The following is a 24978-nucleotide window of genomic DNA, read 5'->3' as shown; positions in this document are numbered from 1 at the left end:
GTTGGATACCAATTGTATACATTGTCTTAATTTTTCCAGTTGGATACTAGCATTAACCAGTTTTAGTTTGTGATTCTAGATTTGAAAAACACTACATACACAAAGGAGTAAGTAGTACGCATAATAAATGTTCAGAAATCAGAATTCATTAAGTTAAAAGACCAAAAACATGTGTTTGTCACAATTAAATTAAACACAAATTATAACTAATTTCAACAAGATAATTTGAACATGTCTTTCTATTGTGTCCCTCCCGACGACAAGTGTTACACGTAACTTTAGACCTCTTAAATTTGACATCAACAAACCCCTTCCAGCATTTAAGTTGTGGCCTCCCTACCTTTCTTTTAAAATCAGGTGGCAATAATTTAATCTCCGACACATAACTTGATAAATCCCATGTACTCTCACATGGGAGAGGTTTAATAGGAATTGCATAAGCGTCTTCAAAAATTTTCTTGCTATAAAAGGGAGAGCAATAATTTGATTCATGCAGTCTTTTGTACCTAAGAACAACCATTGCATGTTCGCAAGGCATCTCATCAAGTTGAAATCGCCCACAACTATATTTCATGCTTCTTAAGCACACTACGTACCGCTTAGGTCCATCAATAACAATATGCAAAAATTGTGTTGATGGTATTACCTAAAATAATAATTAATTTTAAATATTAAAATATCCAAGTATTGAACATAATAAATAAGCAATTCATACTTTCATGACAACTCAACATTTTCTTGGAGCTTAAGATCATATTTATTTGTCAGATCCATTCTTTTTTTTGCGATATCCTCGTTGTGTTTCGGGATCCATGTTTGAATTGTTATTCTCATAAATTCTAGAGTGATACAATTGGAAGCCTCCTTGCTAACATGTTAGTGCTATTTAAGGATTCTGTTATTTTGAAGTCATCGTCCATGTTCGTTTAACTTTTGAATGAGCCCTTGACTATACCCAATATCGAATAAATAACCTCTTATCCTCGGTCGATCATATCTATTCATATCAACTTCTCAAATTCTTGAAGTGTGTATGCCTTTGCCATGGCAAAAAAAAAAAAACTTCTTCAAATCTTCCACATTTCTATGAAAATTATTAGAACATTGTAACACAAATGCCAAATGCAAGCATAATGATCTAAACTAGGATATACCCTTGCAGTTCCCTTCCATATGATTTCATTCCTATCAGACATAAAATACAAATTCTCTCTTTTTTCAAATGTATCCCTAAATCTTTCAAATTAAAGAACCATGTCCATGATGAATCATTTTCAAAATCTATTATAGTGTACGCGAGTGGAAGTATGTGACTTGTTTCATTACAATAAATATACTTAATTCATACACATGAAACTAATTTATATGTCACTATTATACTATCATATAAACAACAAGATTCAAAGCATACCTCTTGGATCCATTGTGTGCTTGAAATCAGAATTGTCCCACCATATGCGCCTTTCAAGCCTGCCTCGTCAACAACAACTACTGGTCTACAATACTCCCATCCCCCAATAGATGCTTCTAACACAACAAATGCATATAAAAATCTATCACCTTCTTTACTCTCCAAGCTTACAACAGAACCAGGATAGTTCTCCTCCAAAATGTAGAAATAACCTGGAACTTTTGCCTATGATTAAGCTAGGTCTCCATGCAACATTTTTATTGTTTTTTCTTCATGTTTGCATGTATGTCAACAAAACACCATGTGATTTCAACATGTCCTTGGCAATATCCTTAGGGGTGTATACTATCTTTGGATTGCCAAACTTATCAAATATAATAACAACTACTATGTAAATTATTCCTTGACGTCTTGCATAAACTTTGTCACTCACCAAACATGTGTGATTCCCACAAAATTTGCGGATCTTGAAAAGTCCAGATTGATTTAAATTTCAAACTTGAGGAATTCATTATCCATGAACAATTTTTGGAAGGATACTTTAGGTAATAACTGTTCTATAATCAAACAAATATTATGTCAAATATTTGTATACCAATTTTATACACATAAGATACTCAAAAAATAGATAAACAATTAAATTCTTACCAAGAAGAACTGGAACGTATTATAAGGACTCAAAATTTTTGGAATACTGCAAAGTGTCGCATCACCTCCATAAGTGTACTCTTATTTTTTGTAAATTTGTTTCACAACAATCAACACGTTTACAGCAACCAAATCATTCATCAACGTTCATTCCGACCAAACAGACTGCATTATTCGAGCTTAAATCAATAATTGTTCGTCTTGTTCCAACAAATTTTTTTGGTCACTCCACCATAACAACATATTTTGGATTATCCGTAGCCCGATTCTTCAATGTTATACACCATGGATATTTGATAAAGAAATCAACTGTTATTTTCTTCTGATCCAAGAACACTCGTACACCCACATCATTATGTATACAAATTGGTGGACAACGTTCGCTCACAATGTACTTAATCTCAAGTTCATCAACAGTAGTGTCTACTCCTAGTTGCAAAGTTATCGCATTAACTAGACTATTATATAGGATAGTAGAATCATATATAATTTCCTCCATCTGGAAATCAATATACTTTCATGTTCTATCATAAATTTATTGTCATGAAATTACATGATACCAAAGTAGAAACAATTTTTATACACATTTTATCAAAATGTATACTCATTTGAATGAATTTGGTATAAAATGTGTATAAAAGTTGTTTATACTTTGGTATCATGGATTATGACAACAAATTTATGATAGAACATGAAAGTATGTTGATTTCTAGATGGAGAGAATTATTTATGATTCTACTAGCCTATATAATGGTCTAGTTAATGCGATAACTTTGCAACTAAGAGTAGACGCTACTATTGATGAACTTGAGATTAAGTACATTATTAGTGAACGATGTCAACCAATTCATATACATAATGATGTGGGTGTACGAGTGTTCTTGGATCAAAAGAAAGTAACTGTTGATTTCTTTATCAAATATTCATTGTGCTTAACATTGAATAATCAGGCTATTGATAATCCAAAATATGGTGTTATGGTGGAGCGACACAATTTTTTTCTTGGAACATCACGAACAAATTGATTTATGCTCGAACAATTCAGTTTGTTGGTCGTAATGAATGCTGGTGAAGATGTTGATGAATTGGATAGTGAAAGATCTGATATAATCAACGACACTATAAATATGTTGATTATTGTGAAACAAATTTACAAAAAGAAAAAGAGTACGCTTATGGAGATGATGCGACACTTTGCAGTAGTCCAAAATTTTTAATTTCTTATCATACGTTCCAGTTCTGCTTGGTAAGAATTTGATTGTTTATTTGTTTTTTAGTATCTTATGTGTATAAAATTGGTATACAAATATTTGACAAAATCTTTGTTTGATTATAAAACAATTATTACCTAAAGTATCCTTCTGAAAACTATTCATGGATGATGAATTCGTCGAGTTTGAAATTTGAATCAATGTGGACTTTTGAAGATCCGTAAATTTTGTGAGAACCACACATGTTCGGTGAGGGACAGAGTTTATGCAAGGCGTCAAGGAATAATTGACATAGAAGTTGTTACTATATTGGATAAGTTTGTCGATCCAAAGACAATTTGCAACAAAGACATGTTGAAATCACATGTTGTTTTGTTGACATACAAGTAGTCATGGTGAACTAAGGAAAAAACAATAAAAATATTGCGTGGAGACCTAGTTGAATCATATGCAAAACTTTCAGGTTATTTCTATATTTTGGAGAGAACTATCCTAGTTCTATTGTAAGCTTGGAGAGTAAAGAAGGTGATAGATTTTTATATGCATTTGTTGCGTTGGAAGCATCTATTAGGGGATGGGAGTATTGTAGGCCAGTAATTGTTGTTAACGAGGCAGACTTGAAGATGCATATGGTGGGACAATTTTGATTGCAAGCACAATAGATCCAAGAGGTTTGATTTAAATCTTGCTGTTTAAATGACAGTATAATTTGGTATATAAATTGGTTTTGATGTGTATGAACTAAGTATATTTTTTTGTAATGAAACGGGTCACATACTTCCTCGTACGCTATAGTATATTTTGAAAATGATGCATCATGGACCTGGTTCTTTGAAAGATTTAAGGACGCATTTGAAGAAAGAGAGAATTTGTTTTATGTCTGATAGGAATGAAAGCATATGGAAAGGAATTGCAAGAGTATATTTTTGGTTAGATCATTATGCTTGCATTTGGCATTTGTGTTGCAATGTTCTAAAGAATTTTCATAGAAATGTGGAAGATTTGAGGAAGCTTTTTTTTTTTTGCCATGGCAAAGGCATACACACTTCAAGAATTTGAGAAGTTGATGGTATGAATAGATATGATCGACCGAGGATAAGAGGTTATTTATTCGATATTGGGTATAGTAAATGGTCAAGGGCTCATTCAAAAGTTAAATGAACATGAATGATGACTTCAAACATAGCGGAATCCTTAAATAACACTAACATGTTAGCAAGGAGGCTCCCAATTGTATCACTTCTAGAATTTATGAGGATAACAATTCAAACCTGGATCCCAAAACACAATAAGGAGACTACAAAAACTAGAACAGATCTGTCAAATAAATTTGATCTTAAGCTCTAAGAAAATGTTGAGTTTTCACTAAGATATGAATTGTTTAATTATTATGTTCAACATCTGGATATTTTTATATATAAAACTAATTATTTTTTTAGGTAATACCATCAACACGATTTTTGCATATTGTTATTGATGGACCTAATTGGTACATAGTGTGCATAAGAAGCAGAAAATGTAGTTGTGGGTGATTTCAGCATGATGAGATGTCTTGTTTATATGCAATGGTTGTTTTTAGGTATAGAAGACTACATGAATCGAATTATTGCTCTCCTTTTTATAGCAAGAAAAAATTTGAAGATACATATGCAATTACTGTTGAACCTCTCCCATGTGAGAGCTCATGGGATATACAAAGTTATGTATCGGAGTTTAAGTTATTGCCACTTGATTTTAACAGAAAGGTAGGGAGACCATAACTTGAATGCTGGAAGGGGTTTGCTTATGTCAAATTTAAGAGGTCTAAAGTTACATGTAGCACATGTCGTCGGGAGTGACACAACATAAAAACATGTTCAAATTATCTAGCTGAAAATTAGTTATAATTTGTGTTTATTTTAAGAGAAAATGGCCAAATGCTCCCTCAACGTATATTCGGATTCTCAACTACACACTTTAATTTTACGGGGGTCATATCACCCCGCACACTATTTAAAACTGAAATTATTACCTCCCTAAATGTTTAGTTGGCAATGTGAGTGTATTTCACTCTCTTTGAGAAAGTGAGCATCAAAAACTATTCCTAAAACTTTACTTTTAATCTCTTTTCAATAAATATAAGTATTTTTAATTATTTATTTTTCTTATTTGTGTTCTTTCTTCTCCATAGCAATATAAACTAAATCTCTCCATCATTCACCATCTCGGTGTTGCCACCGCCATTTTTACCGAATTCATTATTGTTGATTCCAAACAAATTTTTGAAATTATGTCATACTCTTGCAAAATCAATCAACCCAAATAAACTGTAGATAAATTTACATATATTTATATCATCCCAAAAAAATTTGGATCAAAGTTGAGAAAAATTGATTTGGGTTTATTTCAAGAGTCAAGGGTACTCTTCCACTATTTTCATCCCTAACCGCCCACCGCCATCATCATCGAATTTTCTCAGACAAATTAAAGCAATCATCAAATAGGAATATCAAAACAAAAGTATTCAAATTAAAGAATGTTTTTCAAGTATTTATACTATTTAATTATGATATGCTATGATTGATTTATCAAGTAAAACGAAAGTGAAAAAATTGAAAGAAAAATCGCTGAAGGTGCAAGATCTGCAACAAGTTGTGAAGTTAGGGAGAAAAGATTTGAATCCCCTATTGATAGATGAGATAGGTGATGGTTTTTAAAAACCTAGATAAAGATCTTTAATAGAAAGAATTAGAGGAGGAAAAAAATCATGAGAATGGTGGAGATGATGAAACTAATGGGGTTGGAAATCATGGACAACAGGGAGATATTATAAATGAAGATGATAAAGATGTGTTAGGGTGTTGAATTATCGTTGTTAAATTAGGTGGGTGATAAAGGTGGAGGTGGTGACAACGATTTCTCATACGACAATGGTGAAAAATATGGAGGCCCTGCAAGTTCACCTTGTGAGGAAGTTAAAAAAAAATAGAAGAAGACTCCCAATGTATCCCCCTAGTATTTCCCCCAAATCAAGCTTTCACAAAGAAAAAATATTAGAATTGCAAAAAGATTGAAGAAGAAAGGATGAAGAAGAAGGAGAGAGAGCTTTTTAAAAAAAGATTAATTGGTGAAACACACGTGTCAAGCGCATGTGTTTCACCATAAGGCAGATGGCTGGTTATCACAGTTTAAGGGGTTATTTGTTTTATTTTTAAGTAGTTTATGGGGGGTTAATAGGACCCCCGTGAAGTATAAGTGTGTAGTTGAAAATCTGAATATAGATTAGAGGGTATTTGACCATTTACTATTTATTTTAATTTAATTGTTTATATTTTAATTTAATTGTTTAATTGTAACAAACACATATTTTGATGTTTTTGGTCTTTTAACTTAATGTATTCTGATTTCAGAACATTTATTATGTGTACTACTTTCTCCTTTGTGTATGTTGTGTTTTTTAAATATAGAATCACAAACTAAAACTGGTTATTGTTGGTATCCACTCTGTATCCAACTGGAAAAATTCAGTCTAACAATGTATGCAATTGGAAAAACTAAGTCTAACAATGTATGCAATTGGTATCTAGCGGATCATACAACATATATTTAAGATTTCATACTATTAATCCAAGCTAAAACTAGTTATTGTTGTATCCAATTGGTATCCATCTAGAAAACTTAAGTGTAACAATGTATGCAAATGGAGATTCCACTATTTGCCCCTTCCTTTTTTGCCCCTTTTGATTTGGAGTGGATATTTTCTTTGGTTCTTTTTTCTTTGTTGTGTTTTGGTTTTTCTTTGGAGGGGTGACACCCTTCTTCACTGGAGTTGCATTCACCTTGGATGACGAAGTTTGAGTTAAAATATCAAAATTTGGAGGCACTATTTAGACATTACATTCATCCTCGACAAATCTTGGACTCTTTCTAGGTGTAAGGGAAACTTTGTGATTTTTCGGCATGATATGAAGGTTTCTTTGTGTACCGAATAAAGTGGATTTGTGATAATGTGGACCAGATTACCGGTCGATTTTGTTTGTATGAAGATGAACAATGAAGAAATTGAAAGAGGGATAATAATAGTGGTAAGAGAAACGTGGGTATGTGGGAGTGGGCGTGGGGTGGCGTGAAATTGATAATGGTAAATTAAGAAAATCTTTTGAATATTGTAATTGATAATTACCAACTGCACGCTTGATTCTCTCTCATTAATTAACTATTGTTTCTCTCACCTATTGATTATGATAATATTATATAATTACTTAATAAATTATAATTAATTAATTTATAAATTAAAACTAATCTATTAGTATCTATAATTAAAACTTTATTATTACTAATTAAAAAAAAAGTAGATTTAAAGGTTATAATATTAACTCTTAAATAGATGTGGGGTGATTTTACCTTGCTGAAACTTGTCTAGGAGACAAAACAACAATATTGAGGAAGTAAGACATGATGTCACCTTACACCATTCAATATCAAGTCCCTTGGCAGATGAGAATGCTACTCCTAAATACGAATAGCGATCAACAGCGAGAGTAGTTCCACTCCTCAGCGTGTCCTCCATTAACACTCTGCATTAATGCAAAGAAAATTTAGAACGACCTAAATGCACAAGATTAATAGAAGGTTAACAGTCATGAAAACACCAAGCGGATTCGACTTAAAAATCTTACATAAACAGTTAAACATGGAAGTAAAATTGTTGGCTGCCAAACAAGGTAAAACCTTCTAGATAATGACGATAAAATTCATTGCCGTGTTGGTAAATAAGAATGAAGACTGGTACTAAATTCAAAAGAATAGAGAAGAAAGAAGAAGGTGAAAGATTATTAACAATTCCATTTTGGTTAGAAGATCGCACCATATTCCAAGAAAAAGGTACTGAATTAGTTGTAGGAGAAGGTGAGTTTGATGACAATATTTCCACAATCTAAGTTTATTTTTCTCCCCTGTGGGATTCTGCCCGAGTGCTGTCGACACACATGTTTGAAACTCTGAGGAGTATTGACCCGCCCCTCTATCCTCTTCCCAACACAAATACCATGGAGCAGGGCTTGAACCATGACATGCGCCTAACAAACTTGTCACGTGTTGTGTTCATATCGCTAAACCAAAGCTCCCATGGTAACAACCTAAGATAGTTGAAGACCAGAAAATCATATTGTTGTTTTCTCTCAGATTATTGTCCCGAGAAAATAAAAATTAATGTGGAGAACTTGTCAAGTAGTTACTTTAAATTAATAGTAGCACAAAAAATCTCAAAGCTCACTCATAAGCAGAGAATTGCTCAAGTTCATATAAGCAAACTATTCCACAACCAATGTGGAACTCTAACTCACTCTAACAGGCACAAAGAACAAACACAAGTCATCCAACAATCAAAGTAAATTTCATATTGTAGAACCTCCAAGTTCAAACAACCACCGAGATAGCGCATACGCAAAGGTACCAAGGACATAGAGAAACGATCTTAAACCGTATCTACATGACCAAAACAATTTGATATCGATCACCATCAATGAATGTCCACATACATCTTCACTATATAAGTAAGAAATTGAGCACTAAAGAAACTTACAAAGCCATACTGAAGGTAAAGAAAATTGCAGGCATATCTCATCTCACCATCAAACCTATAATTCAATTTCACAAAAGTAATTGCTCGTTACTCCAAAATCCCTTATCAACCGTATTGACAGTTTATAAATATTTTTCAAAATTGTTTATCTGTGTTGGTGTGAGGTAGCAAGTTCGCAATAAATAATGGTAACATTCAATAACAAAACAAAATGTTTGTTCAAAATTTTGATTTTTTTTATAAAAAAAATAATGACGTGGCCGAATTATAATTGTCACGTGTAAAAAATGGTTTTGCAAAACCACCCTTAAAAAATAATGGCATGAATAAACATTTTCTTGAACGGTAATGGCATAGATGAGACAAACTTTTAACGGATGACATAAATGAGCCTTTTCTGAAAGTTCGATGACATATTAGCCTTTTTCCTTTAGAGAATAAAATAAAAAATTTGATAGAAAATTTGTCAAGTCAAACTAATTCATATAAATTAGGACAGAGGGAGTAATATTAATGAATCAACTGCTTCATTATCAATATCAGATGAAAATTCACATTTCGTAAAAGTATTTTTAAAAATAATTTATTAATTTTTAAAAAAATATACAACAATTAAACTTGTCAGTATGAAGTCTTCCAAAATATAAGAAACAATACTAACTAATGTTAAATATATCATACCTTAGCTACTTTAAAAGCATCACACTCATCGTCACATATTAGTAGAGCATTAAAAAATTAAAGTAAAATAAGGCCAAAAATAGAACTATTATGTGTCTATATCGTCAAGACTCAAGACCATTACTCTGAATACTTCTTGCTAAAAAAAAAAAAAAAAAAAAAACATGTCAACATTTATAATATATTTCCTTTAAAAGAATATTTGTAAAATAAACCACAATATTTATATAGAAACCATCAATATTCAAATTACTTTTTAAGATTTTGAAGAATATAATAGACTTCTAACATTGATGTGATGTATAGATTTTTGCAACAACAAAATTCTCACTCGATTATAGTTTCAAAATTCTCACAAAACTCTCATGTCAACACAAATAAAATAAAAAAGATAGTGAGAAATACCCATATAAACACTATCATTAAATTATTATTTTTCCTTCTCGCATTTTCAAATGATCTCCATTTCGTGCATCTTTGAGAGCATTTCTTCGCCGGACATGGAAATTCTTCAATAGATCTACCAAATAGAAGATCATTCCTGATATACAAACAACATGCACTATAAAATATAAACAAATTAAAAAAATAAATAAATCAAGAAGAACTCTGAAATCCTAAACATTCCTTATATGGTTAGTAAACTTGACCACAATCTAAAACAAATGTTGTTTTATTTTGGAAAATGGTATTTTAAATTGATAAAGTAATAGAGAGAAATTAGAACTCTTTTAAATAGTAACCCACTATCTTGCGGTTTCTGTGAAAGAAAAACAGAATTTATATTTTTCATATCACCGTTTCAATAATTATTTTTAATTTATATTTCTACTTTTTCTATAAATAATACACGTGTATTTATTAATACTGCTTTCGTATTTATTTTAGAAACAATTTTTAATTTTAATTATTTTAAAAATTGCTTTAAATTTTTGTTTTGTTTTTTGAATTATAGATTATTTTAAATCTTTCAATTTCATGTAAAAAATACATGATTTCATGATAAAGTTGAGAGGTTGAAGTTAGGTTGAATTCAAAATGTATTTAAATTTGAAAATTCCTACAATTGTGATAAATAGGGAATTGTAACCACCTCCAAACCGTAACCTTTATCTTTCTATTTTTTGTTATCTTATTAAAATAAAAGTTTTGTATTTAAACTCAAATCAAAATGCAGATAAGTCTTTAATATATATAATTTATTAGGTTAAAATCAATTGCAAATTCTAAATTGAATAAAAAAGGAGTCCAAAAAAGTGGGTTATGTTCAGAAAATGTCAAGTGAATTAATAAGTAATGTATAGATTTTAATAATGTACAGATTTATATTAATAAGTAAGCGCATTATTCTTTCTTTTCCGTTTTCTCCTTAATATTATGCTTTTAATGGTAACAGAAAAATTCTTAAAATTTATGTTTATATAATAATATTTCTTTACAATTTTGTACGTTATTTTTTAAAGTTAATAAAAGGTAACTTTTAAAACTATTTTACATAACTGTTTTTTTTTTTAAAAAAAAAAAGCTGTTTTATATTGTTATTTTCTTTTAAAAAATTGAATTTATTATTTAAATTAACTAAAGATAATAAAATTCGAGAAAAATTGTAGTGCTGACACGTGGTTTTTTCTTCTCCTATTATATATAGATAGATTATATATTTATCAGATTTAGTCTTTTAACTATCTCAAATGGTATTAAGTTTATTTTTTTAACTATACATTTATCGGATTTAGTTCTTTAACTATCTGAATGTTATCAAGTTTGATCCCTTAACTATACATTTACCAATTTTAGTCCTTTTTTTAAGTATTTGAAAACTTATTAGATTTGACTCTATCTATTTTTTATACAAATAATTAGGTTTATATTAACGAAACCCACCCCTTCGTGAAATTAAATGTTTAACCCATTTTTTCAATTATTTCTTTCTCCCCGTAACTTTCTACAATAAAATCATTGGAGTACAAAATTTGGAATCCAAATATGTGAGTAGAACATTTTAAATTTTATTCTCATTGCAAGAAATCCATTTCTATTTATTATAAATAAATATCTCGACACTTAATAGGTAATTATTATTTTCTTTTAATGATAAATTTTAACATTTTCAAGTCATCAACAACAATAGTATACTTCATTTCATCCCCCATTCAATAAAATCAGGACTTCTATCTTCTTTTCTCATTAATTTTATATTGAATCGTTGAAGTTAAGGTTCTTTTCTTAAAGATAATCTATATATATATTACTATATATAATAAGTGGGAATATCTACTACTTAGCACATGACAAGTGTTGGATGATATGTGCTTAGATAGTGTTGTACATTCTTCTTTTATGGTTGTACCTTTAAAATTTATATTATTGGACAATTTAACACCATTAATTACCTACCTCACTTGGGGCCATTTATATATATATATAAGCCACAATGCAAAGATTTTAATAGTATTTAGTTACATTGTAACTATCTAGTTAGCTTTCAACCAAAAGGAGTACTTCTTCTAAATAATAAATATGTCATTGTATGAGCTATTTATTACTCATTCCTTTTGAATTTTTTAATCTAATTTTGATCTGACACATAGTTTACGAAAGTAAATTAGATTTTGAGAAAAAACATTAAGTGATACTTGAAGTTGTCCCAGATTTTCAAAAAGACACCTTAACTTTGCGTGCGTCCTATTACCCCACAAAACATTCAAAAACACAATAAATACACATTTTTTACACAATATTTCCACTTTGGACAAAAATATCCTTCGAATGTGCAATTTCTTAAAAACAAAAAGTCGGACCCATTATTGATGTATTGAAGGATGCTTTGGTAATTTCCTATGATGAATTCGTTTTGTTTGTTTCTTTCAAAATTATTTTACTATACTAAATAATTCTATAAAATATTATGAATCACGATAATTAATTACTTAAATATTTAAAAGATATAAAAATATATAAAAGATCTGATTGACTCTTCAAATTTTACCGGTGACACATAAATTGGGACAAATGAAATAATATATATTATTTGAAAATTTCTTAGAAAGTACTATAAATTACAATAATTAACAGCTAGAAATATTTCAAAGACAAAAAAAATTGATTGAATCTCAAATTTTTTTTAGTACTACATAAATTGAGAAAGAAGAAATGACCTCTATTATTTGAAAATGGCGTAAAAGTATTACAAATCATACAATAAGAATTAACAATTCAAATTTTTAAAAGACTTTAATGCTTTATACTTATTCTATTTCCACTTTGGACAAAAATATCCTCCCAATATGCATATTTTTTTAAACAAAAAGTGGGACCCATTATTGATGTATTGAAGGATGCTTTGGTAATTTTCCTATGATGAATTCGTTTTGTTTGTTGTTTCATTTTTTTAAAATAATTGTATAAAATATTATAAATCACAATAATTATTTACTTAAATATTCAAAAGATATAAAAATATGTAAAAGATCTGATTAACTCTTCAAATTTTATCGGTGACACATAAATTGGACAAATGAAATAATAAATATTATTTGAAAATTGCTTAGAAAGTACAATAATTTACAGTAATTAACAATAGAATATTTTAAAGACAAAACAAATTGATTGAATCTCGAAATTTTATTAGTACCACATAAATTGAGAAAGAAGAAATAACCTTTATTATTTGAAAATTGCGTAAAAGATATTACAAATCATACAACAATAATTAGCAATTTAGATAATGATAAGGGGTAAACTATCCATTGATTTCATAAAGTGCACAAGTATTGTAGGACATTCCAAAATAGTATAATAGACAATAATTATTGGACGGATGAAGTAGGATTAAGTCTTTCTTTCAGTACTTTTCTCACATTAATTAATTTTCTCACATTAATTAATTTCTCTCAGCATTCAATTAAATCTTTAGTAGAATTAATTACAATACTTTTTACTTAATACAATAAAAGTTCAAATAAGATTACCATAAAGAAAAATTAAAAAATCCTAAAAATCTATCAATATATTAAACAACATACAACATATATAACAAAAGTTCTAATAAGATTAACAAAAAGGAAAAAAAAAACAAAATTCTTAAAAATCATCAACAAACTACATACAAAATAAAAAGAAAGCTATTCCAATAAAAGAATACATAAAGTTAAAATGAACTTTAAGAATTCTAGCATCTTAAGCATATTGAGGCAAACATTTTAATTTAATGTCATTTCTCTCCAAAGAAAGAACGGCATTGAATATTTTAATTTAATGAAAAATTGAATTTTTTGGGGTTATGAATATAAAAGGTTTGAAAGTTATGAATATTATTAATACTAATTAAAAGTATAATTTATGAAGATGAAGAAGTGTGAGTTATGAAAATAACTTTTAAAAATAATATCATTGAGAAAAATTCAAAAAAGGAGAAAAAAGAAAAATGACAATGAATGTCATACAGAGCGCCACATCACCATTTAAGGTAGCTCTACTGATAATTGTGAAGAAAACATATTAATGGATTAAAAATCAAAAAGAGGTAATTAAACCCTAAAATATTATAAAGACATCTATAAAATTTGGTTGAAGCTCAAAATCTATTAGTGCCATATAAATTAGGATAGAGGAAATAACATATATTATTTGAAATAACATGAAACCTACTACAAATCACACAAAAATTAGCAACTTCAAAATTTAAAGGACATACAAAAAATTTGATCAACTCTCAAAATTCTACTAATGTCACATAGTTTGGGATAGAAAAAGTAACACATACGTAAAATGTACTATAACTCATAATAATTAAATAACTTCAAAATCTAAAAGACATAGACAAAATTTGCTTGACTTTCAAAATTCTATCAATGACACATAAATTGACACAAAGAGAATATATATAAATTGAGACAAAGAGAATATTGAAAATTACATATAAAGTATTATTAACCACAATAATCAACAACTTAAAATTTAAAGAACATACAAAAAAATTGTTTGACCGTTAAAATTTTATTAATATCACATAAATTAAAATAAAAAATAAAAATATATGTTGGGCCCGTTCTAGCACGGGCTACTGTAACTAGTATAATAAGAGAGGTGAAAAGCACCATGTGCCAACACCACAAAAAATAGACTTTTTAAATAATTCAAATTATTAATTACATGTAATAGAATTAAATAATAAATTACTATTTTATTTTTAAAATAATTTTAAATATAGTGATGTAACATGTGTGATTCCCTTTTTTTGGAATTTTTTTTTAACTATCTTTTCACAATATCCTTATTTATAGTAAACACAACATCCTTATTTATAGTAAAATAATTGCAGATAATAATAATAATAATAATAATCTTTTATATATATATATATATATAATAGGAGAGGTGAAAAGCGCCACGTGCCAACACCACAAAAAAACAGACTTTTAAATAGTTAAAATTATTAATTACATGTAATAGGATTAAATAATAAATTACTATTTTATTTTTAAAATAATTTTAAATATAGTGATGTAACGTGTGTGATACCCTTTTTTTGTGGAATTTTTTTTTAACTATCTTTTCACAACATCCTTATTTATAGTAAAATAATAATAATAATAATGATAATAATAATATATATATATCATCAAAATTAATTATTTATAGTTAATTTATATAATAAATTTCAAATTTTAAAGTCTACATATTAAGCAGTTTGAGTTTTTCATGTTTTTTTAAATGTCAATTAATTTTTCACAATTTTTAAAACATACGGATAATGATGTGAACTTCCAAGCAGTTACTTTTACGATTTTTATCTTTAATGGATAATGGATTTTGTGGGCAACACTACATTTTAAAAGCGATTTAGGAATTACTACTCATTTGAGAAAAGTCAAGAAATGCTTCAAATATTCACTCCTTTCTGTACATGCATTGTATTGTTAATATATACATATCTTCTTCTTCTTTTCCTTTTAGAAATTTGTTGTATATTGTGTGGAATTTTAATCCAAGACAATTACACAACAAAGTTATACCACTTTATTAATATGTAATAGGGAAAATGCATAAGTACCCCCCAGCCTATACCCTAAATTCCAGAGATACACCTAACCTTTACTAAGGTCCTATTACCCCCAAACTTATTTTATATGTAATATTCTACCCCTTTTTGGCCTACGTGGCACTATCTTGTGGGCCCAGCGCATGTTGACAGTTTTTTCAAGGATAGTGCCACGTAGGTCGAAAAAGGGTAGAATATTATAGATAAATTAAGTTCAGGGGGGTAATAGGACCTTAGTAAAGGTTAGGTGTGTCTCTGGGATTTCGAGCATAGGCTGGGGGGGTACTTATGCATTTTCCCTATGTAATAATACATTTAAAAGTTTTGAATTATATAGACTGTATTTCTAAAAATAGTTATTTATTGTATATTTATCATCCAAATAGGCGAGTATCAATATTTTTTCAAATATACATGTTTTCCGGCAAAATATGCCTACTCAAGATGAACTTATCAACAATAAGCAATGGAGGTTAAAAGTTGGAGTTGCTAAGATGCGTACTAGATCACAAATATTCCCACATTTTATTCTTTATTGGTTCATGATTCTCCGAGATAAGAAGGTAACAAACTATTTTTTAGTTATTTTTTCATATACTATTGCTTTTAAATTTCTCTGTTGTATTATATTTTGATAGATTTTCTATTTTAACTTCTTTTTTAAAAATTATTTAGTGAACGCTATTCTTTGATATATGTATTAGTTTGTTGAGTTTTAACAAATAGAACATTAGGAACATAATTTGATTTCACAAAATCTTACAAAATTATTTCACGGAAAATATACTCATTATTTTAGTTATAATCTTAATATAGTTTAAGGATGAATAATATTTTATATTTTTATCATTTCATATACCCGTACATATTATTTTTCATAAAAATATTACTCCTAATTGTAAATAAATAACTTTTATTATTTTAAAAAATAACTAATTTTAAATTTGTATATTTTTATCATTTAATTTTAAAATTTAAAAGTAACTTTTTATATCTAAGTAACCCACATCGTTGCTCACGTTCCCCATAACTAGGGGTGTACATCACCGGGTTGGTTCGGGTTTAAAAATCAAACCAAACCATTTGTATGAGATTAAAATATATATAAACCAAACCAAACCAATAATAGTTGGATTTTTTCAATCTCGGGTTTTTTCGGGTTATTCGATTTTCTCAGGTTATTCAGGTTTTCTCGGGTTTTTTTTATAAAGACTAAAGAGTTTGTGTTCTTTTAGTGATTTAAAAAAAACGTTGAACACTAACATGATTTTTCATCCTAGAAAAGCATTCGGTAGTTTCTTTTGGCATTGCAAGCCCATGAGTTCAATAGGCAATTCTCCATTCTATTTGGAACACAAATTCTCAAAAAATTACTGCTATTACTATTTTGGACAAATCATAAAATAATATCAATAATCAAGAGTGATTCATTATACATTAGAGAAATTCATGAAAGTAACATAGTGGCTTAAACAATTTTTGCATAGTCAAAATATTGTCGTCAAAAGTTAATACGAGTTATTTACATTCAAATCTTAAAATTCTACACCATCATTACTTACAACCTATGACCTTGTACCTAGAGGAACAAAACATTTTTGAAGTGAGATCTTCTATACATATTTTCCAAAAATCATAGCCTGCATCTGCAAAGTAGACAATACAAATCAATTAAGTTGATTAGCAATGGATTAACTAAGTTGATGTTTAGTCCTTAGTTCTTATTACTATTTAGAGCAAACAATAATTAGGTAATTAACAATCACAAAAGAATGAACTAATACATTTGTTCCATGTAGTGAAATTAAAGTACATCAACTGGCTAATCAATCCTCAAAGGTGAGTCGGGGTATTATGAAAGAACTGAAACAAATTGAATACTAAATAAAATTCAAAAGCAGAATCATTTTTAATAACAATTAGAATATATAAAGTTACCTTCTTCAATTTCGTCAATTTTCTGGACTTCCTCTAATATATCCTCAAGCTTGCATTCTTTAGAAGGCGATTGTAGCCATTGTTGAGTGCAAATAAGCGCTTCTACCGTTTTGGAGATAAAGAACTTCGATAACTATCAAGAATTCGACCACCTGTACTAAAAGCTGACTCAGATGCAACAGTAGAAATAAGAATAGAAAGGATATTCCTAGCAATTTTCTCAACAATTGGGTATCTACAAGACAAAACTTTCCACCAAGGCCGGCTCTATGCTTGCAAAAATAAGGCCTTTGCCTTAGGCCCCCAAATTTTGGGGGCCCCAAATTTTTGTCAAGAATAAATTATGTGTTAAAATTTTTATAGAAAAATTAATTATTTATGATAAAAAGTATAATTTTTTTCAAAATAAATTATTTTATCCACTTTAACATCTTTTGTACTTTGTTAAAAATAATAATTAACAGTGAAAAGTGTTGAACAAAGTGAATTACGAATTCTTTTTTATTTCTTTTTAAATTTTAGTTTCAAGCATTACTCTAAGCATATTAAAATGAGATAACACTAAGCATATTAAAATGAGATAATACCAAGTTATCAACTTTTTGAGTCAAATTCTATGATTCTAAACTTCTAACTCTTATCTTTATTTAATATTTATCAACTTATTACTTATATCATTATGTTAACAATGCATATAATAATTGTCTCACTTAAAGGATGTTTTTCAATGTTGTATTGATAAAATCTTACCTAAAACTAGTAACTCAAAAAACAATAGTAAGTACTAATAATTTTCATCTTAATAGTGTAATTTTTTTTTTTTTTAATAAATACGTATATGAAGTGTATTTATATTTTAGGCCGCAAATTGAAATTTCGCTTTAGGCCCCCAATTACGTTGAGCCGCCCCTGCTTTCCACCAACTCAAAATATTAAAATCATTGATCTTCACTACATCATCTTTCAAGTATATTTCCAGATCAGATTTTTTTACAACAAATCCCTCTTTATTCATGTGTTTCTTCCACTAAGATTGCAACAAATCACTAGATTCACCCATCACACAATCATCATTTTCAATATTTTCGTTAGGATCTTCAAAGCAAGAACAATTGTAGTGATTATATAAGAGATTTAAAACATCTCTCACATCTTGAGACTTTCATCTTCCCATCAAAGAGCCATATGCAATAGAAAGAATATACTCTTGTATCTAGGATCCAACACCACAACAGCCATCAGTAACATATTCAAAGGAGATTTGGTCGTTAAAAGTCCAAATCCAGTCTCTAAAGATCTATAACGACCGGAGAAAATTGGTCGGCACTGGTCGTTAAAAGCTCCGTCGTTAAAGGTTAACGACCGGATAATATATCCAGTCGTTAGATATCATTTAACGACAACTATTAATCCGGTCGTTACATGTACTTAAAACGACCAAATTCCCCTTCGTTGATGGTCATTTGGTCGATAAAACGTTCTATTAAAACAACAAATTCTAGTCGTTATAAGTACTTTTAGCAGCCAAAATTTCTTTCGTTATCGAAATTCCCTTCGCCATATGAATTTTTACTATCAACAATATTTTCAATTTAAAAATATTTTTTGGCTAGTAATTGTTGTTTCATATGTGTTCATACTCATTCACATACAAAATGATATTCAGTATGCATTCGAAATTTTCATTGTTCATACAAAGAAATAAGCATCACATTGATAAAATTTTTTTTACACATATTCAAATTATATGACATTAATTTTATCAGCTCCTACAAAGACAACAAATTATAATTTCAGTATATGTGCATACCACATGATCTTTAAACTATCTCTTTCAAAACATAAAATGTGTGATTCCCTTTTTTTGGAATTTTTTTTTAACTATCTTTTCACAATATCCTTATTTATAGTAAACACAACATCCTTATTTATAGTAAAATAATTGCAGATAATAATAATAATAATAATAATCTTTTATATATATATATATATATAATAGGAGAGGTGAAAAGCGCCACGTGCCAACACCACAAAAAAACAGACTTTTAAATAGTTAAAATTATTAATTACATGTAATAGGATTAAATAATAAATTACTATTTTATTTTTAAAATAATTTTAAATATAGTGATGTAACGTGTGTGATACCCTTTTTTTGTGGAATTTTTTTTTAACTATCTTTTCACAACATCCTTATTTATAGTAAAATAATAATAATAATAATGATAATAATAATATATATATATCATCAAAATTAATTATTTATAGTTAATTTATATAATAAATTTCAAATTTTAAAGTCTACATATTAAGCAGTTTGAGTTTTTCATGTTTTTTTAAATGTCAATTAATTTTTCACAATTTTTAAAACATACGGATAATGATGTGAACTTCCAAGCAGTTACTTTTACGATTTTTATCTTTAATGGATAATGGATTTTGTGGGCAACACTACATTTTAAAAGCGATTTAGGAATTACTACTCATTTGAGAAAAGTCAAGAAATGCTTCAAATATTCACTCCTTTCTGTACATGCATTGTATTGTTAATATATACATATCTTCTTCTTCTTTTCCTTTTAGAAATTTGTTGTATATTGTGTGGAATTTTAATCCAAGACAATTACACAACAAAGTTATACCACTTTATTAATATGTAATAGGGAAAATGCATAAGTACCCCCCAGCCTATACCCTAAATTCCAGAGATACACCTAACCTTTACTAAGGTCCTATTACCCCCAAACTTATTTTATATGTAATATTCTACCCCTTTTTGGCCTACGTGGCACTATCTTGTGGGCCCAGCGCATGTTGACAGTTTTTTCAAGGATAGTGCCACGTAGGTCGAAAAAGGGTAGAATATTATAGATAAATTAAGTTCAGGGGGGTAATAGGACCTTAGTAAAGGTTAGGTGTGTCTCTGGGATTTCGAGCATAGGCTGGGGGGGTACTTATGCATTTTCCCTATGTAATAATACATTTAAAAGTTTTGAATTATATAGACTGTATTTCTAAAAATAGTTATTTATTGTATATTTATCATCCAAATAGGCGAGTATCAATATTTTTTCAAATATACATGTTTTCCGGCAAAATATGCCTACTCAAGATGAACTTATCAACAATAAGCAATGGAGGTTAAAAGTTGGAGTTGCTAAGATGCGTACTAGATCACAAATATTCCCACATTTTATTCTTTATTGGTTCATGATTCTCCGAGATAAGAAGGTAACAAACTATTTTTTAGTTATTTTTTCATATACTATTGCTTTTAAATTTCTCTGTTGTATTATATTTTGATAGATTTTCTATTTTAACTTCTTTTTTAAAAATTATTTAGTGAACGCTATTCTTTGATATATGTATTAGTTTGTTGAGTTTTAACAAATAGAACATTAGGAACATAATTTGATTTCACAAAATCTTACAAAATTATTTCACGGAAAATATACTCATTATTTTAGTTATAATCTTAATATAGTTTAAGGATGAATAATATTTTATATTTTTATCATTTCATATACCCGTACATATTATTTTTCATAAAAATATTACTCCTAATTGTAAATAAATAACTTTTATTATTTTAAAAAATAACTAATTTTAAATTTGTATATTTTTATCATTTAATTTTAAAATTTAAAAGTAACTTTTTATATCTAAGTAACCCACATCGTTGCTCACGTTCCCCATAACTAGGGGTGTACATCACCGGGTTGGTTCGGGTTTAAAAATCAAACCAAACCATTTGTATGAGATTAAAATATATATAAACCAAACCAAACCAATAATAGTTGGATTTTTTCAATCTCGGGTTTTTTCGGGTTATTCGATTTTCTCAGGTTATTCAGGTTTTCTCGGGTTTTTTTTATAAAGACTAAAGAGTTTGTGTTCTTTTAGTGATTTAAAAAAAACGTTGAACACTAACATGATTTTTCATCCTAGAAAAGCATTCGGTAGTTTCTTTTGGCATTGCAAGCCCATGAGTTCAATAGGCAATTCTCCATTCTATTTGGAACACAAATTCTCAAAAAATTACTGCTATTACTATTTTGGACAAATCATAAAATAATATCAATAATCAAGAGTGATTCATTATACATTAGAGAAATTCATGAAAGTAACATAGTGGCTTAAACAATTTTTGCATAGTCAAAATATTGTCGTCAAAAGTTAATACGAGTTATTTACATTCAAATCTTAAAATTCTACACCATCATTACTTACAACCTATGACCTTGTACCTAGAGGAACAAAACATTTTTGAAGTGAGATCTTCTATACATATTTTCCAAAAATCATAGCCTGCATCTGCAAAGTAGACAATACAAATCAATTAAGTTGATTAGCAATGGATTAACTAAGTTGATGTTTAGTCCTTAGTTCTTATTACTATTTAGAGCAAACAATAATTAGGTAATTAACAATCACAAAAGAATGAACTAATACATTTGTTCCATGTAGTGAAATTAAAGTACATCAACTGGCTAATCAATCCTCAAAGGTGAGTCGGGGTATTATGAAAGAACTGAAACAAATTGAATACTAAATAAAATTCAAAAGCAGAATCATTTTTAATAACAATTAGAATATATAAAGTTACCTTCTTCAATTTCGTCAATTTTCTGGACTTCCTCTAATATATCCTCAAGCTTGCATTCTTTAGAAGGCGATTGTAGTCATTGTTGAGTGCAAATAAGCGCTTCTACCGTTTTGGAGATAAAGAACTTCGATAGCTATCAAGAATTCGACCACCTGTACTAAAAGCTGACTCAGATGCAACAGTAGAAATAAGAATAGAAAGGATATTCCTAGCAATTTTCTCAACAATTGGGTATCTACAAGACGAAACTTTCCACCAACTCAAAATATTAAAATCATTGATCTTCACTACATCATCTTTCAAGTATATTTCCAGATCAGATTTTTTTACAAAAAATCCCTCTTTATTCATGTGTTTCTTCCACTAAGATTGCAACAAATCACTAGATTCACCCATCACACAATCATCATTTTCAATATTTTCGTTAGGATCTTCAGAGCAAGAACAATTGTAGTGATTATATAAGAGATTCAAAACATCTCTCACATCTTGAGACTTTCATCTTCCCATCAAAGAGCCATATGCAATAGAAAGAATATACTCTACATATTGCATCTTGTATCTAGGATCCAACACCACAACAACCATCAGTAACATATTCATACTCTCAAACTTACCCTAATGTTTATCCATCTTGGATTTCATTCTTGTTGCCATATCAACCAAAATGAGATCATCATGTGTTAGTATACTTGATAATATCATTTCGGAGATTGAAAAAATCATGAAAGAAAGAGTGAGAAGTAGAATATAAGCTGCCCGAAAATTTTAAAGCTGCCTGATAGAAAATATTAAGAAACTTCACAAAAGTTTTCACATTCTTCCAATCATCTGTTGATGGATTTTTTGTTATTGTACCTATTTCTTGACATTGCTTTTGATAATTCTGGTCATCCACATACATTCTTGCAAAAGCTTTTTCAAATTTCAAAGCTTTATCCAACATTGTGTATGTCGAGTTCCATCTAGTCTCAACATCCAGACTTACAAGACCACGGGTGTCAATCTTAACTTTCTCAACAACAGACTTAAAAGTAGGAAATCTTGAAGAAGAAAACCTGACATATTTTATAGCACTTCTTATATGAGAAATAGGCTCAATTTGTTCATCCAGCCCCTCTTTTACAATCAAGTTTAAAATATGAGCATTACATCTAACATGTAAAAACTGATTTACAAACATTACCCCTTTCCAATCTTTAATACTCCCCTTTAAACTCTTAATGGTAGCGTCATTTGCGGTTGCATTATCCAAGGTCACTGTAAACAAGTTCTCAATGCCCCAACCTAATAAGTAATCCTCAATCCCCTTGGCAATAGTCTTACATTTGTGATTTGGTGTTTGAAAAAAATTAAGAATTTCCTTTTGTAGATTCCATTGATCATCAATCCAATGTGCAGTGACGACCATATAAGTATAATTTTGGATTGACGTCTATGTATCACTGTTAAGACAAATACGTTGGTTTTTTATAAGCTCCTTAAGCTTTTCTTTCTCTTCTTGATAAATCCTTAGACAATGTCAAGCAACAGTTACACGAGAAGGTACTTCAAAATTTGGAAAGGCTTTAGCCATTAACCTTTTGAATCCTTCTCCCTCAACAGCTCTAAACGGTTGCTCATCAATAATTATAAATTCGGTAATTGCTCTCTTAATTTCATCCATATTAAACACCCCTTTTTCAGTGGAACCACCTTCTGGATAACCTCTTTTAATAGGTTTTAATGTTGTTTGCCACTTATCGGACTTAAATGGAGACTTGAGACATTTCACAGTTAAATGATTCCATAACGTAGTTGTCCCATTGACACTGTCGGCAGCAAATGTTTTAGTACAATAATTACATTTTGCCCTATATTTACCTCCTTTAGCAATAAACTTGGAGAAATGATCCCAAATTTGAGATGTTTCTCTACCTGTAGTTCCAGAGTTAGGAGCGACCGGAGGAGCTGCTCTTTTTTGCTTCTTAGGAGGTATGCGTCGACGTGGAGTTATTTTGCCTTGTTGAGATATTGTCGACATAGTTGAAGGAATATTATTAATCACCTCTACATCCGATACAGAAGGTGTAGTTTCCATCCAAATAGAAAGTTGTTGCACATACATAACAATAGTTATTAGTATTCTGATACAAGATTGTGTTTCAACAAGACTTCCATTCAAGTATTGTGCACAAGACTTAGAAGTATATTTCACTTTGAAACCAAAACAGATACAAATATAGTACAAAATATTTGGTTAGAAAAGTTTGATGTATATTACTGGCTACTGCTATCAAAATCTAATAGTCTCTTAAATTTTTATCTCTATCACTTGTTTTTCCTTATCTCTGCGGCCCATCACGATGTTTACAGTACAAAAACCTCCATACAAATGGAATTAAAAGCAATGAGTCGAACACTTGCCCCTTTTTCATTGCATTAAAACAACATAAGTAAAGAGAGAAATAAGTGAAACTTATATACAAAAAATTTATCATCATCTTGTTGCTAAGCTTAACACACCATAGATATGGACACCAAGATGTATAATTTTTAGGTTTATATCTATGATTCAACTACCCAAAATTGTGATATTGTTGACAATTGCAATACAAGAAAAATATCTAAAAACGAGTTAGTAGCAATTACTTACCCAGATTAAGATGAGTTGATGATGATTTGAACTAAAATCCAAAAGACGAGCTCAATATATGCCCTAATAGCTAAGGAGTAAAACCTAACAATGACTAAGCCTTTGAAGGTGAAGAGTTGCTGACCTAATGACCTTTGTTAAATGAGATAGAGAATATTATATAGGGATAGTTGAATTGTATAATTTATTTGGGCTTTTGTTTATTCCTAAAAATAACAAGTGGGCTCAAGTCAACAATGTAG

General features: G+C 29.1%; 1 protein-coding gene across 1 annotated transcript; it reads right to left on the bottom strand.

Annotated features, from left to right (window-relative positions):
- Positions 1–23623: 23623 nt before the first annotated feature.
- LOC125868464 (zinc finger BED domain-containing protein RICESLEEPER 3-like) lies at positions 23624–24124 on the bottom strand. Its single transcript, XM_049549104.1, has one exon. The coding sequence runs from the start codon at positions 24122–24124 to the stop codon at positions 23624–23626; it is 501 nt and encodes a 166-aa protein (XP_049405061.1).
- Between the last annotated feature and the right edge of the window lie 854 nt (positions 24125–24978).

The sequence above is a fragment of the Solanum stenotomum genome, chromosome 6 (genome assembly GCF_019186545.1).
Source record: "Solanum stenotomum isolate F172 chromosome 6, ASM1918654v1, whole genome shotgun sequence".
Classification (NCBI taxonomy): Eukaryota; Viridiplantae; Streptophyta; class Magnoliopsida; order Solanales; family Solanaceae; genus Solanum; species Solanum stenotomum.
This window is presented reverse-complemented; position numbering and strand designations above follow the sequence as displayed.

Excerpts from the sequence above, each read along its gene's own strand:
- LOC125868464 (XM_049549104.1), bottom strand. The coding sequence starts at position 24,124 with ATGTCGACAATATCTCAACAAGGCAAAATAACTCCACGTCGACGCATA.